This window comes from Pavona decussata, unplaced genomic scaffold (assembly GCF_977016875.1).
Source record: "Pavona decussata unplaced genomic scaffold, jaPavDecu1.1 SCAFFOLD_26, whole genome shotgun sequence".
NCBI classification, from domain to species: domain Eukaryota; kingdom Metazoa; phylum Cnidaria; class Anthozoa; order Scleractinia; family Agariciidae; genus Pavona; species Pavona decussata.
The window spans coordinates 3,377,314-3,392,500 of record NW_028145449.1 but is presented as its reverse complement, the minus strand read 5'-3'; the positions used below and the strand labels follow the sequence as shown (position 1 = coordinate 3,392,500).

Here is a 15,187-nt window from a genome sequence, read left to right as displayed (position 1 = left end):
AAAAACTCTCTGTTCGTGTTGTTTGATACTGTACCTTAGAAAGTGACTGAAAAACAATGTCAGCTGGCACGCCATATTTTAACATAATTACTGGTATGAAATATCACACATGCACGGATACACGCTTCAAAAAACCTGTGTGCCAATTTCCGTTTCACAAAATAATAACCTACCTACAGTCCACATTGGCTATAGGGCATGCATTTATTTTTCTCGAATGTCAACAACAGAAACACGGGTATCTCAGTGACACTGTATACACGCAATGTCTACTGCACACATCACAGGTAGCCGAAGCTCTATGACCTTTGTTTGACCTTTATATTTTGATGTCACGATGAGTGTTACGCAATGGCGTAAATCATTACGGTTTGTATGGGAATTTACGAACGTGTTTTGGAGTCGAAAATAAGGGGCATAAATTGAACAAAAATTGCTTACCTTGTCTCCTTGATCTCTTGCCAGTGTTTGTGCGCCATATTTTGGCCATTTTAGTACGATTTCAGTGGGTATTTAAAGGTTTGCTGAACATTTTCCTCGCTCTATATCCTGCTATATATGTCCCCAAAAGGTTGGTCACTTCAGTAGCAATAGTTTTCGTTGCAACGTCAGCAATGAGGTCAGTATAAAGTTGGAGTCGCGGACAATGGACTGCGGACCACGGACTGGGTATAAAAGAGAAACTAAAGTACGGGGGATTTCGGACTACGGACTACGGACTACGGACTACGGTCTGGGTTAAAAGGAGAACTGAAGTCTGAAAATCATGTCTTTTTTGTATTCATTCTCAGTAAGTTTAATATGTATCAAATCAAGTTTCGGTAGTTGTTTTTGTCCCTTTATTGTTTTTTTTTTTAAAAACAAAACAAGGACTTGGAATAAAATAGTGAGGATCGACAGTGCAAACACAAAATCTTGCTATATCTCAGCGAAACAGCTGGATTTTTCATACGCGCTGAGGAGAGCCGTTATTTTAGTTTTAAGCATTCATCTCAGGGTTCAATATGGTGAAAACTGGTGTGATTAAATTCGCAAAAGGATGTTTGATGATCATGATCGTGATCAGCCAATGAGCCCACGTGCACAATCATCTAGATGTCGTACATAGACATGTATGCAGTAGACATTTCGTGTATACAGTGTCACTGAGATACCCGTGTTTCTGTTGTTGACATTCGACAAAGATAAATGCATGCCCTACAGCCAATGTAAACTGTAGGGCGTGCAGTCAGTTCATAGTCCGTAGTCCATAGTCCTCCTATCCCAATACAAACTTTATGCCCACCCCGTGGTCCGCAGTTCTTCGTCTGCGACTCGTGTTTTATAATGACCGCGTTGTTAACGTTGCAATTTATTTCAAAGAATACTATTGCTACCAAAGTGACCACGACTTTGGGGATATATATCTATAGTGGGATATCGTATAGAGAGAGGAAAATTTTCAGCAAACCTTTTAAAACCCACTGGAATCGTACTAAAATCATAAATGGCCAAAATATGGCGCACAAACACTGGCAAGAGATCAAGGAGACAAGGTAAGCAATTTTTGTTCAACTCATGCCCTTTACTTTCGACTCCAAAACACATTAGTAAATTCCCATACAAACCCTTGTAATTTACGCCATTGCGTAACACTCATCGTGACATCAAAATATAAAGGTCAAACAAAGGTCATAGAGCTTCGGCTACCTGTGATGTGTGCAGTAGACATTGCGTGTATACAGTGTCACTGAGATACCCGTGTTTCTGTTGTTGACATTCGACAAAGATAAATGCATGCCCTATAGCCAATGTGGACTGTAGGTAGGTTATTATTTTGTTAAACGGAAATTGGCACACAGGTTTTTTGAAGCGTGTATCCGTGCATGTGTGATATTTCATACCAGTAATTATGTTAAAATATGGCGTGCCAGCTGACATTGTTTTTCAGTCACTTTCTAAGGTACAGTATCAAACAACACGAATTGAGAGTTTTTTTGACTGACCCAATTCTGGGTGATCATTATGTGGAAGGCCACTAAAGAAGGATGGACTAGCTATTTGAAAAAGCATGCATTCCAGTAAACAAACTGGATTTTATTAAAAATATTCACTTTGACCGACCCTATGTCCAACTTTCGCATCTCATTTGACAAGCATGTATCTTTTAAAGTTGATTCAAGTGTCATGTGAACGTTTTATTTTTATGAAAACCACTCATATGCCAGTAAATAAAGGTCTTTTTTCTAGTTGTTGTAATTGGCAATTTCGCAGCACAAGTTGGTTTGTGGGCATTATATTCTAAGACTTATCGACAGCTACTGACGTGACGCAGGTAACGCAATAGCGAGTATCAGTTTGGCACTATTATTTAAAGGTTAAGATTCGACAATAATTGGTTAAAATCGAATTATTAAACGTTGTTTTGACTCCTTATATGTGGGGTGTTTTGGGCAAATGGTCTCTTAACGAAACTTTCCCAATCAGATTCCTTTGCAGAAAGATTTATTGGAAGATTTGCATTATGCATATTTCCCACCAGAATTTGACGAACATTTTCTTTTCCGATCACGCATTTTTTTTCCAGACCTTTTCTACCACGTTATTAAACAAGAAAGAGAAACAGACAAATCCAATGTGGGGTAAAATAACCATTTGAAGATAGCCTGGGTCAATGTTTTCACCGAGTCGCCACAACATAGCATTTTCTCAACAGTTGCGAATTATGCAAATTTGTTAACGAAGCCTCGCTAACTTTGGTTTTCGTCAGCGCGTGCATTGATTGCCCAGATTTTTTATTTCGAATTATTAAAGACGAAGACCCAAGCTTTATCACAATGTTCCTCTCGAGTGGATACCTGACATACCAAGATGCATTATAAACCTTCAAACTTACTCAATTTTCGCCTCATCGCAAAGTCCTCAAAATGTCAAATTTTCAAAGAGCCATAAAACCCTCCAAAGTTCTACAAAAGTTTACATAGGTCCCATTGATAGAAAGTAGGTGAGTTATGCTGTTATTCAAAACCGACCTCGCTTTTAAGCGTTGCGTACTGTTCCAACACAAGCGTATTGAACTTGGCTAATTTTGAGTGAGATTTTTGCATAATTAATGAGGCAAAACCCGTTATTTCGTTTTCTCCAAAATTCTCGAAAACTAAAAATTTCCAGAACATTCAAATAATATTTTCGAAGATAGTTCCCCAAAAGTAAACTTCAGGCAAATTATCAGGAGTTTCGATTTTTGAAGCTTGGCCAGCGATTCTCGAAAGTTACAGTCAGGCACTCTTAATATCCAGTACTTCTCGTAACCACTGTAGCTTGTACGTCGATGGGAAATGACCACAATACAATGTAAAATAACTTCCAGAACTGATAATTAAGGGAAAAAGATTTCATTATTAAACCTGGCTTGAGGTGTGTAACTTTAAAAGTGCTATTAGTTTGGAAAAACTAAATTCCGCAAGAACTTACATGTACTGATAACTAACCCCGGAAATCCACAATTGTTGGAAATTTATAAATTCTAAATTTTAGTTTGAAAAGTAGAAATAACATTCACGTGTGTTAAATATTAGATATGATTATCGTCTATTTTATCTTTTAAATTTCCTGCGCGCCGCCATTTTGGATTTTATGACGTCATACGGCTGCCGTTATTGTCAGCGAGCGGAAGTTCTTTTGTGTGAGACAATAGAGCAACCGTGTCAAGTCATGAAATCGAAAATGGCAGCGCCCGGGAAATTAACAGCGAAAATGAGCAATAATCAAATCCTGTTTTGTGCGACACAGAAATATCATTTCCACGTTTTCCAACAAAATGTAAAATAAGATTGCAGTTTCAACAATTTAACCTTAACCTATTTAAACAGTGGAAGTTTTCTTTAAAGAATAGAATCTCAATATTGCTGAAAAGATCTTCACTTACTTGAGGCGGGTTAATAATGGCGGAGAAATTCTTAACACCGAACATTCCAAGGTTTGAAACTGTGATCGTGCCGCCCTGAAACTCGTGAGGTTGTAGTTTATTATTCCTGGCTTTCTCGGCTAAAGCGTTCATGTCTGCGCTTATCTCTTGCAAACCCTGTGAAAAAATACAAACAAATCAATAATTTAGTAATAAACAACCTAATATAACACAGGTGACGGGGGGCGGTTGCGTTTTCGACGTTTACTGGCTACAATATTTTACGTCGTCTACAAGATGGCGCCTGTTGGAGGCCTGTGACGTCATCTACTGTGGGATGGGGGGGGGGGGGGGATGGGGATGGGATGTTGGTTGGAAACCTTCCCTGGGTTTTCTTGAGTTGCAGCATATTTAATCTAAGACTGAGAGTTTGTGATGTCCCCTACAAGATGGCGCTTGTTTGAGACATGTGACGTCATCCAATATGGCGACCATCTTTAACTCAAAGCTGGAATTTACCAAGATATGCAAAAACTTTCAAGCAAGACCAGTAAAAATAATACAATTAAACACGGTTGCTGTTGATGGCACTTTACATTGTTTTTTTTTAACGCAAATAGGAAAAAAAATCCTTGAAATAATTGCACCGCAATGGCTGTGGTGAAAAGACACATGTTTTGCAAGTACTACACCCCAGGTTTCTTCAATAACGGGAATTCTTGTTTTTTTAATAAATAACTTTTGAAAATACTTTATTACGAATTTTTAATTCCTGCATGGGCGCTACATGTATATGTAATTCCTAAACACATGATCAGACAAAAACTGCATACAGTGTATTAAACGCTTTTTTCTTACCTTTTTATCGGCATTGAAGACAATTGGTGTAATTAGACCAGATTCTGCACTGACTGCTACGCTTACGTCGACGTTATGGTTCCTGAAAAAAAGCATACCACATTGTATTAAAGGAGAGAATCAAACAGCTTACTTTCGAAAGGGGAACATGCACAAAAAATACTGTAAGTTTTGCTCTTTTGGCGATCAGTGTTCATGATTAAAATTGGTAAAAAGGCTTAAAACTGATCTAAAAATTTTAAAAAGTTTCCCAAATTTCGAACTGTATCTCTGTCTCTTCTTCGCGAGACAATGAATTTGAAATTCAAAATCACTGCTTTAATTCCGGCTCCCAAGAGATCTTAACAGCGGCACATATGCCGTTGAGAACTCCATTCTTGCGTTGACAGAGTTCTTGTCAATGTTTGAGTGTAAACACTCCAGAAAAAAATCTGCGCTTGTAATTACTGTAAGTTTCTCTTCACCAAAAGACTGTATGAATGTCATGTGTAGAAGATGTAACTGATGCCAAAAGCTTGCATGCGATGTTTGTAAGGCGTGTTTAGTCAAGTTTGACTCACTCTCCCACCAACTAAACACTCTGTAATGACAAAATGCAAGTCTAATCACATCTATACGATCCTAGAGCTCTTCAAGTGGACATATTTTCAGCAGCTTACTGTCTAATGAAGTCAGTCATCCATGAAGAGTTAGCCTCGGGAACTTTTTTACATGCCAAGGCGCAAGCTTTGAGTACAAAGTCATTCACAGACAGTTTGTATTCGCCATCTGAATCCAGATTCAATTGCTTTCGTACTCTGAATGATAAAACAGAAGCAAAAGAAAGTTACAACAAGCTTATTCAGGCAGGGGTAATTTAATTGGGTACACTATTTAACCTACTTTTTATTATTGTAAATGGTTTGAACCCAGGAGTCATGTCATAAGTACGTAAATTATGATCATCCGGGTGAGTGTAGTCCTGAGAAGGACGGTTTGTGGTGACTTTGACTGACGTTTCGACAACCTGAACCTGAACGGGCTCTACCGCTCTGGTTATGGTACGTAGACGACACCTTTACAGCAGTACACAAAAATGAAATCGACGATTTTCACGAACACCTTAACAGACAAAATGCTGACATACAGTTTACTAAGGAGATCGAAGAAAATAGTAAAATACCTTTTCTAGACTGCTTAGTTACCCGTAGCAACAACGACAACAAACTAAGTACTACGGTTTACAGGAAACCAACACATACTGACAGACTACTGGACCAGTCACCCTACAACCCTACTTCTCACAAAGCAACGACTATACAGACCTTAACAAGGCGAGCACAACTGGTTTGCGACTTACCTGACAGACTCGCAGACGAAAACAACTACTTAGACAACGTTTTCAACAAGAACAACTACAACAAGGACTTTGTTAGACGTAACACTTACAAGAACACTGAATCTAACGTCACAAACAACGACGCGACTCCCGTAACCACTGTAACTATACCTTACGTAAGGGGCACTTCTGAGACTATCGCACGGATTCTACAACCCTACAATATCCGTGTAGCTCACAAACCTATAACCACTTTACGACAACTACTGACGAAAGTAAAGGACAAAGACGAACCGAACCGCAGACAAGGAGCAGTTTACAAGATCAAATGCTGCGACTGCCAGGCCACTTATATTGGTGAGACCGGCAGAAATTTAAACGTACGACTGACTGAACTCAAACGAGCAACTAGAAATGGTGATATCAACAATCACATTGCTGGGCACCATTTACAAACGAACCACAGAATCGACTGGGACTCTGCCAAGTGCATTACCTACTGTACAAATTACTATCAACGACTCAATCTGGAAAGCTGGTTTACTAACTTAGAACAAGCGCCACTCAACCGTTGCCTACAATTACCTGCACCATACAAACGACTTATTGACAACAACAACGAAACAGACAAACAATAGACATTTTACTAACAATAGACCCACGGACTTTTTGACTAACAAAAGACGGATCGAAACGCACCAATCACTTTTTACAGTCTTCACAGCCAATAACATCACGGCTTACTGACAAACGACCAATAACATCTGGACTTCGTTGACCAATCAGGTTAACAACCAGACACGTATATACCACCTACTGACGTTCCACAATTCACTTGACTCTGAAGATGACTTCCGCTCAGGTTGTCGAAACGTCAGTCAAAGTCACCACAAACAGTCATTCTCAGGACTACACTCACCCGGATGATCATAATTTACGTACCTACTTTTTATTGTATAGAAAACATTGTCCTTACAAGTCATAAATTAGAAACTGTGGTAACATGGGCCATTTCCGAGTTGCTTTGAGCCTCATTATGAAAGCAAGGCTAAGTGCAAAGCTTTTCATATAAAAAATTAGCATTGTTTGCATAAGAATGAAAACTAATGTTCATCTGAAAATCTTTGCACTTAGCCTCGCTTTCAGAATGAGGTTTAAAGAAACTCGGAAATGGCCTATTAACCCAAGTTCACCACAACAGATCTATTCTTGAATGCACACATTCGAGTCTCCACTTTGAAGGTTCCAGAAGATTATCAACGCTTATGGCATAAACCAAATTTCTGTTTTTTTTTTTTTCAAGTGAAAATTACTCACTCTAACAAATCGTCCACTCTGATATCTACTGACAGATAATAATGAGGGATTGTTTGCTTGGATTCCAAGAGCCTTCTGGCAATAACCTGGAATAAACATGTCAACTGATTAGTCATAGGATGAAACATTTCATTAACTTTCATAAAGTTGTCCTACTGCTTGGAGAGGTTGGGACAAAGGGGGAGGGGTTCAAGGCTTAACACCTCATTTTATATATTTATTTATTTGCCACACAAATATTACACAAAGATACATTAAAACTAATAACAGCAAAAAAATATGAGGAATGTGGCGAGGAAGCCCAACAGAAGCTAAAAGCTTATACCCCTTGGGCTTCCTCATACGATACACTTGATGGAAAAGACATCTAGCAAATCTAGTACGCGGTCGATGAGAAATTTTTTTAGCAAAATATTAAAACTAGAACAGCTGGGAGATGAAGTCAATTCACAAGGTAGGGAATTCCAAAGCTTAGGTCGTTGCCGGAGGATTGTAAATGGTTCTTCAGTGACATGGACAATAATTAATGGCATTACCTGTATAGTTAGTTCTTAGTGAAGAGATTGTCAAAAGTATTAGGAAGGAGATGGCTATGGTAGGAATACATAAAACAAGCAATAAGAAAGGCATTGAAAACTAGCAGGTAAATACAGAGTATGATTGCATAAGTTGCACTCACCTTTCTAACATTTGAGAGAGGAATATCTGTAAATTCTGCTCCTGAATAACAAGAATGAGGCACAAAGCCATAATTATTTCACTGGCATAGCTTTAATAACGTACTGCTTTCCTGAAATTGAAGGTTAATTTAAAGGATGGTGCTTCCTAATACAGAAGTATTTTTGCACGGTTTATGACTTTGTGGGAAAAGCAGATCTTAGCAAGGGCTACCGGAATCCAAAAAGAAAATTGGGGGTAACCATGCATTTTTCTGAGATAGTTAAGCAACAATAATTCTAAATTACAGTGGCTACTAATACAGAAGTATTTTTGCGCAGTTTATGACTATGCAGATTTTACCAAGGGCTGTTGGAATCCAAAAAGAAACTTGAAGGTAAACCAAGCATTTTTCAGAGATATTTAAGTAACAACAATAATCTAAAAAGCCAAAAAATACAAAACAATGTATAGAATCCTTTTCTCAATTCAAGCTTAAATAAATATCATTATCTCTGAAAAATGCTTGGTTACCTCCAATTGTCTTCTTGGATTTCAATACCCCTTGCTAAGATCTTCTTTTCCCGCATAATCATAAAATGCACAAAAAGCCTCTGAATTAGTAAACAATAATTCTTAATTACAGTGCCTACTAATACAGAAGTATTTTTGCGCAGTTTATGACTACAGTATGCAGCTAAAAGCAGATTTTACCAAGGGCTGTTGGAATCCAAAAAGAAACTTGAGGGTAACCAAGCATTTTTCAGAGATATTTTAAAAGTAAAAAAAATTCTAAAAAGCTACAAAATACAAAACGATGTATGGAATCCTTTTCTAAATTCAAGCTTAATAAATATTATCTCTGAAAAATAATGATTACCCCTAATTTTCTTCTTGGATTTCAAAACCCCTTGCTAAGATCTTCTTTTCCCACATAATCATAAAACGCACAAAAATACCTCCGAATAAGTAGGCACCTTCCTTAAGAAATCAGAGCTTCCCGGGATGCGCAAAACGTATTCACAGCAGCAAAAGGAGGCACCTACACCTGTACCAAGCATATAAATCTTTTGACATTTTTTCTCACCTGGTGCAGTGACTGGAGTGGGTGCTGCGGCAACAGCAGGTGTTGCCACCGACACATCCTGTGCTATCACTCTCCCTCCAGGACCACTGCCCTGAAGACCCTGCAAACACAAGGGCACATGCCGTTAGTCATACTTGTAGACTGTACAAGTACAGTGAGCGTCATATGTGGGAACTTGAGTTTGTCCTTGGTTCTTGTCCTTGTGCCCAGAGCTCTGGTTTTCCCCTCTCCTCAAAAACCAACATTTCCAAAATGTGCAGTTCCAGAAAAAATTCCATACCCACCCCATGGAAGGTCATCAGAAATTCCTAGGGTGGAGGGGGTCTTAAAAGTCAAAAATTGTAGAAGCAAAGTATGAAGCTAAACTAGAATTTCCTGGGGGGACGGGGAGTGCAAAACAAAAACCTTCCTTCTGTGTTTAATATGTTGGCACTTAAATAAAGTGATTTATTTAATATCTATTTATTTATTTTTTTTTATATGTGGTGCTGAGCATTTTAAAATAAGTGATGTACTGAGCTGAATAGCCTGTCACTGGTTTGCAACACTTAACACAGAGTACAGTACATTGTACAATTGTATAGTGCATTGTTCTGACACACAATGGGTGCTAATAACAGACACTATTATATGATGATATAACTAAAAATTATAAAAAATATATTGGTTTTTGTGGAATATGGAACCTGGAGTACCCAGAGAAGTATTTTCCAGGACCCCAAATCTGGAAATCAAACCTGGGACATACATGTAGATATTAATTTTGGTGGGAGATGAGTGCTCTCACCATTGTGCCATCCCTCCTATCTACTTTAAAAGGTTTGACTGTACATGTACCTGTGCATACTATAATATCTCTGGCCAATGAAGAAGAAGTAATAGATCAAACACGAGGAAGAGTGTTTCCTCCAATTTCCAAACACTGAGAAGTAGGTTGGAAAAACCAGGTACAGCCGAGATTTTTTAACCAACTTCGAGGTGTTTGGAAATAGGAAGAAACACTCTTTCAAGTGTTTGATATAGCTTCTCAAACTATTGATAATTCTTGGAGAAATTCCAAGCAAAAGTTCACAAAATTTTATGATAATTAAGATCACATTTCTAAACCACCTTCACGGTAGTGATTTGCTTCGTTTTGGCTTGATGAATTATTAATGAGTTTGAGAATGTACTGTCAATACTAATAAGAGCAATAAAACTGCAACTTACAGCCAATCCAATTCCTTTCTCTTGAGCCATCTTCTTTGCCAATGGACTTGCAAATACTCTGCCACCTGGTGCCACTGGGGTAGGAGGAGGAGGAGTGGGAGAGGCAGGAGTTACTGGTGGGGGAGAGGGTGGAGCTGATGGAGCTGGAGGTGGGGGAGGGGGTGGGGCAGCAGCTGCAGCAGGTTTATCCTTAAAATAAAAATGAAAAAAGTATTACTTTCAAAAATACACCCACATTGATATGTACAGTGTATTACAGTACTGCGGCAACGTCAGTTGACAATCTCAAGTGACTTGAGCCTGGAAACTCAATTCTATCCTCTTCAGACGTGAGAACAAAGGATTGGGAATTAAGAATTGAGAAACAAGAACTCTCAAATATTCAAAGCCGAAAACAAGTTTGAGAAAACGACTCTTCAAAACCAGAAAAATAGCTGCTTGTACATAAGGTTTAAACAGAGGTACTTAACTTTGACCCCGAGTGCAAGCCCAATGTCGTTTCCCAATGTTGTTTCCTTAAGACACGATGCTTTGCTTCGCATTGTCTCTCTTCACCCAAGTGTATAAATGGGTACCAGCGACATACATGTATTCTAAGGTTTCTTTAATTTTTGTGGTTAGAGGGTTCTTAAATAATGGTGAATATGTAGATGGCCACTGCTCATTAATTTTTCTTGTTTAGACTGGCTTTAAATCTTTCCAAAGGAAGGTGCCATGTTCACAGTATATGTAAATGGTGTCAGTAATTGGGTCCTGGCTTCTAATAAAACCCTGCATATTATCAGGGATAATCCTGCATTCCATCTATGATAGGAGTTAGGGGAGATGAAGAAGAGTGGAGTAACAATACCCCTACTGTACAATATGGTTGCTTTGTGCTAAAAAAACTGGATTAAACTCCAGCTTTGTGGGTGTCCTGTGGCTAATATGCAACTTTACCAACCAAATTACACAGAATAACTAATCATGGCCTCACCTTTAAATTAAGTTAATTATTTTCTGTTTAGAAATAGTATTTGTGTGGGTGATAAAATCAATAACAGTCAATTTTTGTAGTGAATGAAGGATGAATATTTTAGTCGCCCATCTGTTTCGTAACATAACAGTTATGAGAATTTGGATGTTGGTCACCCTTAAACACTTGACTACTTACAGCGGCTGGTGCGGCTCCTTCATCATCTACATAATCCTTAAATGCATCAATGTCTTCTTTATTTTCTACGATTATACAAAGCAGTTTGCCGATGGGTACATCCTTTGTTCCGGCTGGAAGTACAATCTTTGCAAGGAAGCCTTCTTCGGGTGTTTCAAATTCCATTGTGGCCTTGTCAGTTTCAATCTGCGCCATGAGATCCCCTTCACTTAGCTCATCACCCTCTTGTTTCTCCCAACTGACAATTGTTCCCATCTCCATTGTTGGCGACAATGCTGGCAGTGGTACTTTTGTGTGAGGTGGGAGACCTGGTGATGAAGTATACGATGACATAAACTCACAGTTAAAAACAAAAAATCCTGGGAATTTATCGGGGTGACCTGCACTGTTTGCAACATCTTAGATGGTTGGTTGAGAGGATTAAAGAAGAAACAACAGAATAAATGCTCCCAGCCTTAAAGAACAATGCAGCAGCAGGTTATCAGGGTTCACTGAAAACAGAGCTTTTGAAAGGTGTAGGTCAACTGAATTAACTTTTAGTTGAACAATATGGCAATAATTGAAGGCTCAGTGCATAGCCAACCTACACGTACAGGTGTATGGTGTTTTTCAGATAGCTTTTTTTGTTTTAGCTTAGATTCACTGGAGCTTTTACATGTCATCTTGAATTCCTTCAAGAAACCATGTCCAATGTTTTTGTTCACTGCTTTGGGCTTTGTTTGCAATAATAAACTATTATTTATATGGGCAAGATTTTAGCTTTTATCTCAAAATGAAACACAAATCAGTGGATAAAACATTGGTACAGCGTTTTCTGAAGGAGTTCAAGGCCACATGCAAAAACTCTCAACTGGTGAATCTGAGCTAAAACATTTAAAAAAGCGATATGAAATGCACTAGAGACACCGAGTCCTTCAATAATTACTAGAAATACATTATAAGTAGAGCCATTAATAAGTACGCTACATCCAAATTGTCATGAGCAAGAATGAAAAAGAAGACTATTACAGTTAAACCTGTATATAACAGTCACCCTTGGGAAATGGTCAGGTGACCGTTATATACAGGGTGACCGCTGTACACAGGTTTCCTTTAAACTCCCCCGGAAGTCAATAAATAGCGTTTTTACATGTATATGCAAACAATCTCTCAATTTACATTTTTTTATTGACAATAACGAGTAACAGCAACGGAATAATCACGATTAAACTCATCAACAATAGATGAGCGCGGGGGAGGTGCCTGTGAGGTTGGTGGAGCCAAGAACTGCATCTGAGTGCAGCGGGTAACCATGACAGCCCTGTGAGTGGCATCCACCCAGACACTGTCACACTGTTAATCAGTGGAAAACCAACATACTTACCAAGGGCGGGTAGGGTATGGGAGCAGCAACTTTGCGAGCATGTGCAACGCGAAGCAACACGAACGAAATGATCTGACCTCAACTGGGGAGCTGTAAATTCCCAACAGCACCTGTAATGTATGCGGCCACCCCAAATAATTTGAACGGAAACCACTGGCCAGCACTGTCTTGAGTTTAACTTAGCCTAACTTACATTTAGCCACATTAAAAAAATGCCCACAAAATGTCCTTGATGTACTTTAAGGGAGGTTCAATATACTTTTGTCTAAGTTTCCTTGTAGGAAAAACTTTCAACCTAACAATATGGATTTCAAGAAGAAAAAAATTCGGTTATAGTTTTCTGATATTTCGGAACTCGAAGCTTGATTTCATTATTCTTAATCGTAACCTAATTTCGTGACTGTTATATACAGGTAGAAGATAATGAAATTGTAGATTCAGGAAGTCTAAAGGGTGACCTCGTCCATTATATACAGGTGACCGCTTAAATGCAGGTCAACTTAACAGCAAATATAAGGAACGATTTTTGGGAAGTTGTTCAGTGACGGTTATACACAGGGTGACTGCTATATACAGGGCCGTTAATATACAGGTTTGACTGTAATAGCATTAATTTTCTTGTTACAGTTATTCATCTTTTTACACAGGACAATAAATTTATTGCTATCACTTTGAATTCCATGCACGTATATGAAGTATGCAGTGTCCCAGAATCTTGAATGTGTGATTTTTTATTTTCTATGCTACCAGCATCTGGACAGTTCAGTTTTCAATAAAAAAAAAATTTATATGCTTAAAATAATTTAATTTGGTGAATCTCTTGTACAGTACATGTCTTACAGGAGGATGTATATTGATCAGAAAAATGATGGTACATTCAATTTGATAATTGCCAAGCCTGACAGTGAATAATGATGATTAGAGATTGACTTACTCTCTGAGCTGAGCCATCGAAAACCATGTTTGGGAAGTTGTGAAGACAACACTCTTCGAAAGCCATTTGAATCCCTGCAAACAAAGGGGTCATAAACTTTAACAATGTCGCCCAAGGCACATTTTTTAACTTGCATCAATCTATAATAATTTTAAAATTCAATTCCAAGTGTTAGTTCCTATTCTTGACTAAATTCCTCAGATGCACCACTATCAGTTTATCATTAACTGATATCATATTCTAGACTAAAACTCTCTGGTTTCTATACCCTATCCCAGACTAAACTGCTTTACAACCATACATGTACCCTTCACAGTGGCATGGGTACCCATATAACTTATAAATTTAATGGGATTACCTCCCTGGTTTATTATGACATATAGACTGTTTTACAGGCTAATAATAATAACAGGTGATTGGAGTAATCTTGTGGCACTTTCAGATAGGAAATGACTATTATGATGAAGTAGTTCTATCAATGTGATAATTACGGGAATAGATGCACTGTGTAGCTTGATTGTATCTTGCTGTTTGAAATATATACAGCCTGTTTCACGTCACCTTAAGGTGCAGTTCCAGACAATATCCATACCCCTGTTCCCCCCCCCCCCCCCCCCACATGAAAGGTATTGTAAATTCCAGGGGACTTGGGGAGGAGGGCTAACTCAAATGCCTCGAATTTAAGGGAAAGTATGAAGCTAGATTGGAATACCAAAAATGTTGGGGGTCTTGCCAAAAGATCACCCCCTCCCATCTGTGCGTGGGGGGAGGGGGTGTATTTTCTGGAATTACATCTGTTTTCAATTTCATTTAATTTTATTTAACAGCGAAATTGCGCATCACCCCCAAACTTATTTGTATGTCATTGAACAAGAAATATACCAACTGTTTACCACGTCACTTCATCAATCGTTCTGAAACAATTAACCTGATCTGGTAATAGCACTAAGTTTATGTCTAGACAGTCCAGATCTCAATAGCATTGAACATAAGAACTTATAACTACCAAATAAAAATATAAAAATATTAAATCACCTCAATCAGGAATAAAGAAATCCAATAATCTCAATGCAGATTACATAAGCTCTCTTTGGAAAACATGATCAAAGTCTGCTGTATATAGAACGCGACTGATCAGCGCATGGTGCTAATGGTGGTCGGCCCACAACACAAATAAACTTACCTCGCGCACCAAATCAGAACTGTACGCCGCTGAACCAACGACTGGAACTCACAAACAGTTGATCGAAGAGCTGCATAACGCCCTCTTCGTCCCAAAAAACTGACCACACGTCGGGCGGAGAGCATTCTGAATTGCCTAGCTAGCTAAAGTCCCGGCTACCAGCTTGATCGGGTCGGTCCAGTCGGAGTGTTACAAATATATCCCCTGTGTTCATATATGGTA

At 38.5% G+C, this 15,187-nt stretch overlaps 1 protein-coding gene across 1 annotated transcript in view; it reads right to left on the bottom strand.

Moving 5' to 3' along the window:
• The window catches only part of LOC146485574 (dihydrolipoyllysine-residue acetyltransferase component of pyruvate dehydrogenase complex, mitochondrial-like), a 19,945-nt gene extending 4,774 nt beyond the window's left edge, over window positions 1-15,171 (bottom strand). Inside the window, exons 1-10 of the mRNA XM_085103469.1 lie at window positions 14,966-15,171; window positions 13,783-13,856; window positions 11,486-11,793; window positions 10,333-10,521; window positions 9,124-9,223; window positions 8,059-8,099; window positions 7,380-7,465; window positions 5,404-5,541; window positions 4,745-4,826; window positions 3,908-4,063 (exon numbers count right to left, since the gene is read on the bottom strand). Coding sequence (XP_084959595.1) covers window positions 3,908-4,063; window positions 4,745-4,826; window positions 5,404-5,541; window positions 7,380-7,465; window positions 8,059-8,099; window positions 9,124-9,223; window positions 10,333-10,521; window positions 11,486-11,793; window positions 13,783-13,856; window positions 14,966-15,090 — 1,299 coding nt within the window. The 5' untranslated portion in view covers window positions 15,091-15,171. The remainder of the gene's footprint in view (window positions 1-3,907; window positions 4,064-4,744; window positions 4,827-5,403; window positions 5,542-7,379; window positions 7,466-8,058; window positions 8,100-9,123; window positions 9,224-10,332; window positions 10,522-11,485; window positions 11,794-13,782; window positions 13,857-14,965) is intronic.
• Window positions 15,172-15,187: the final 16 nt, after the last annotated feature.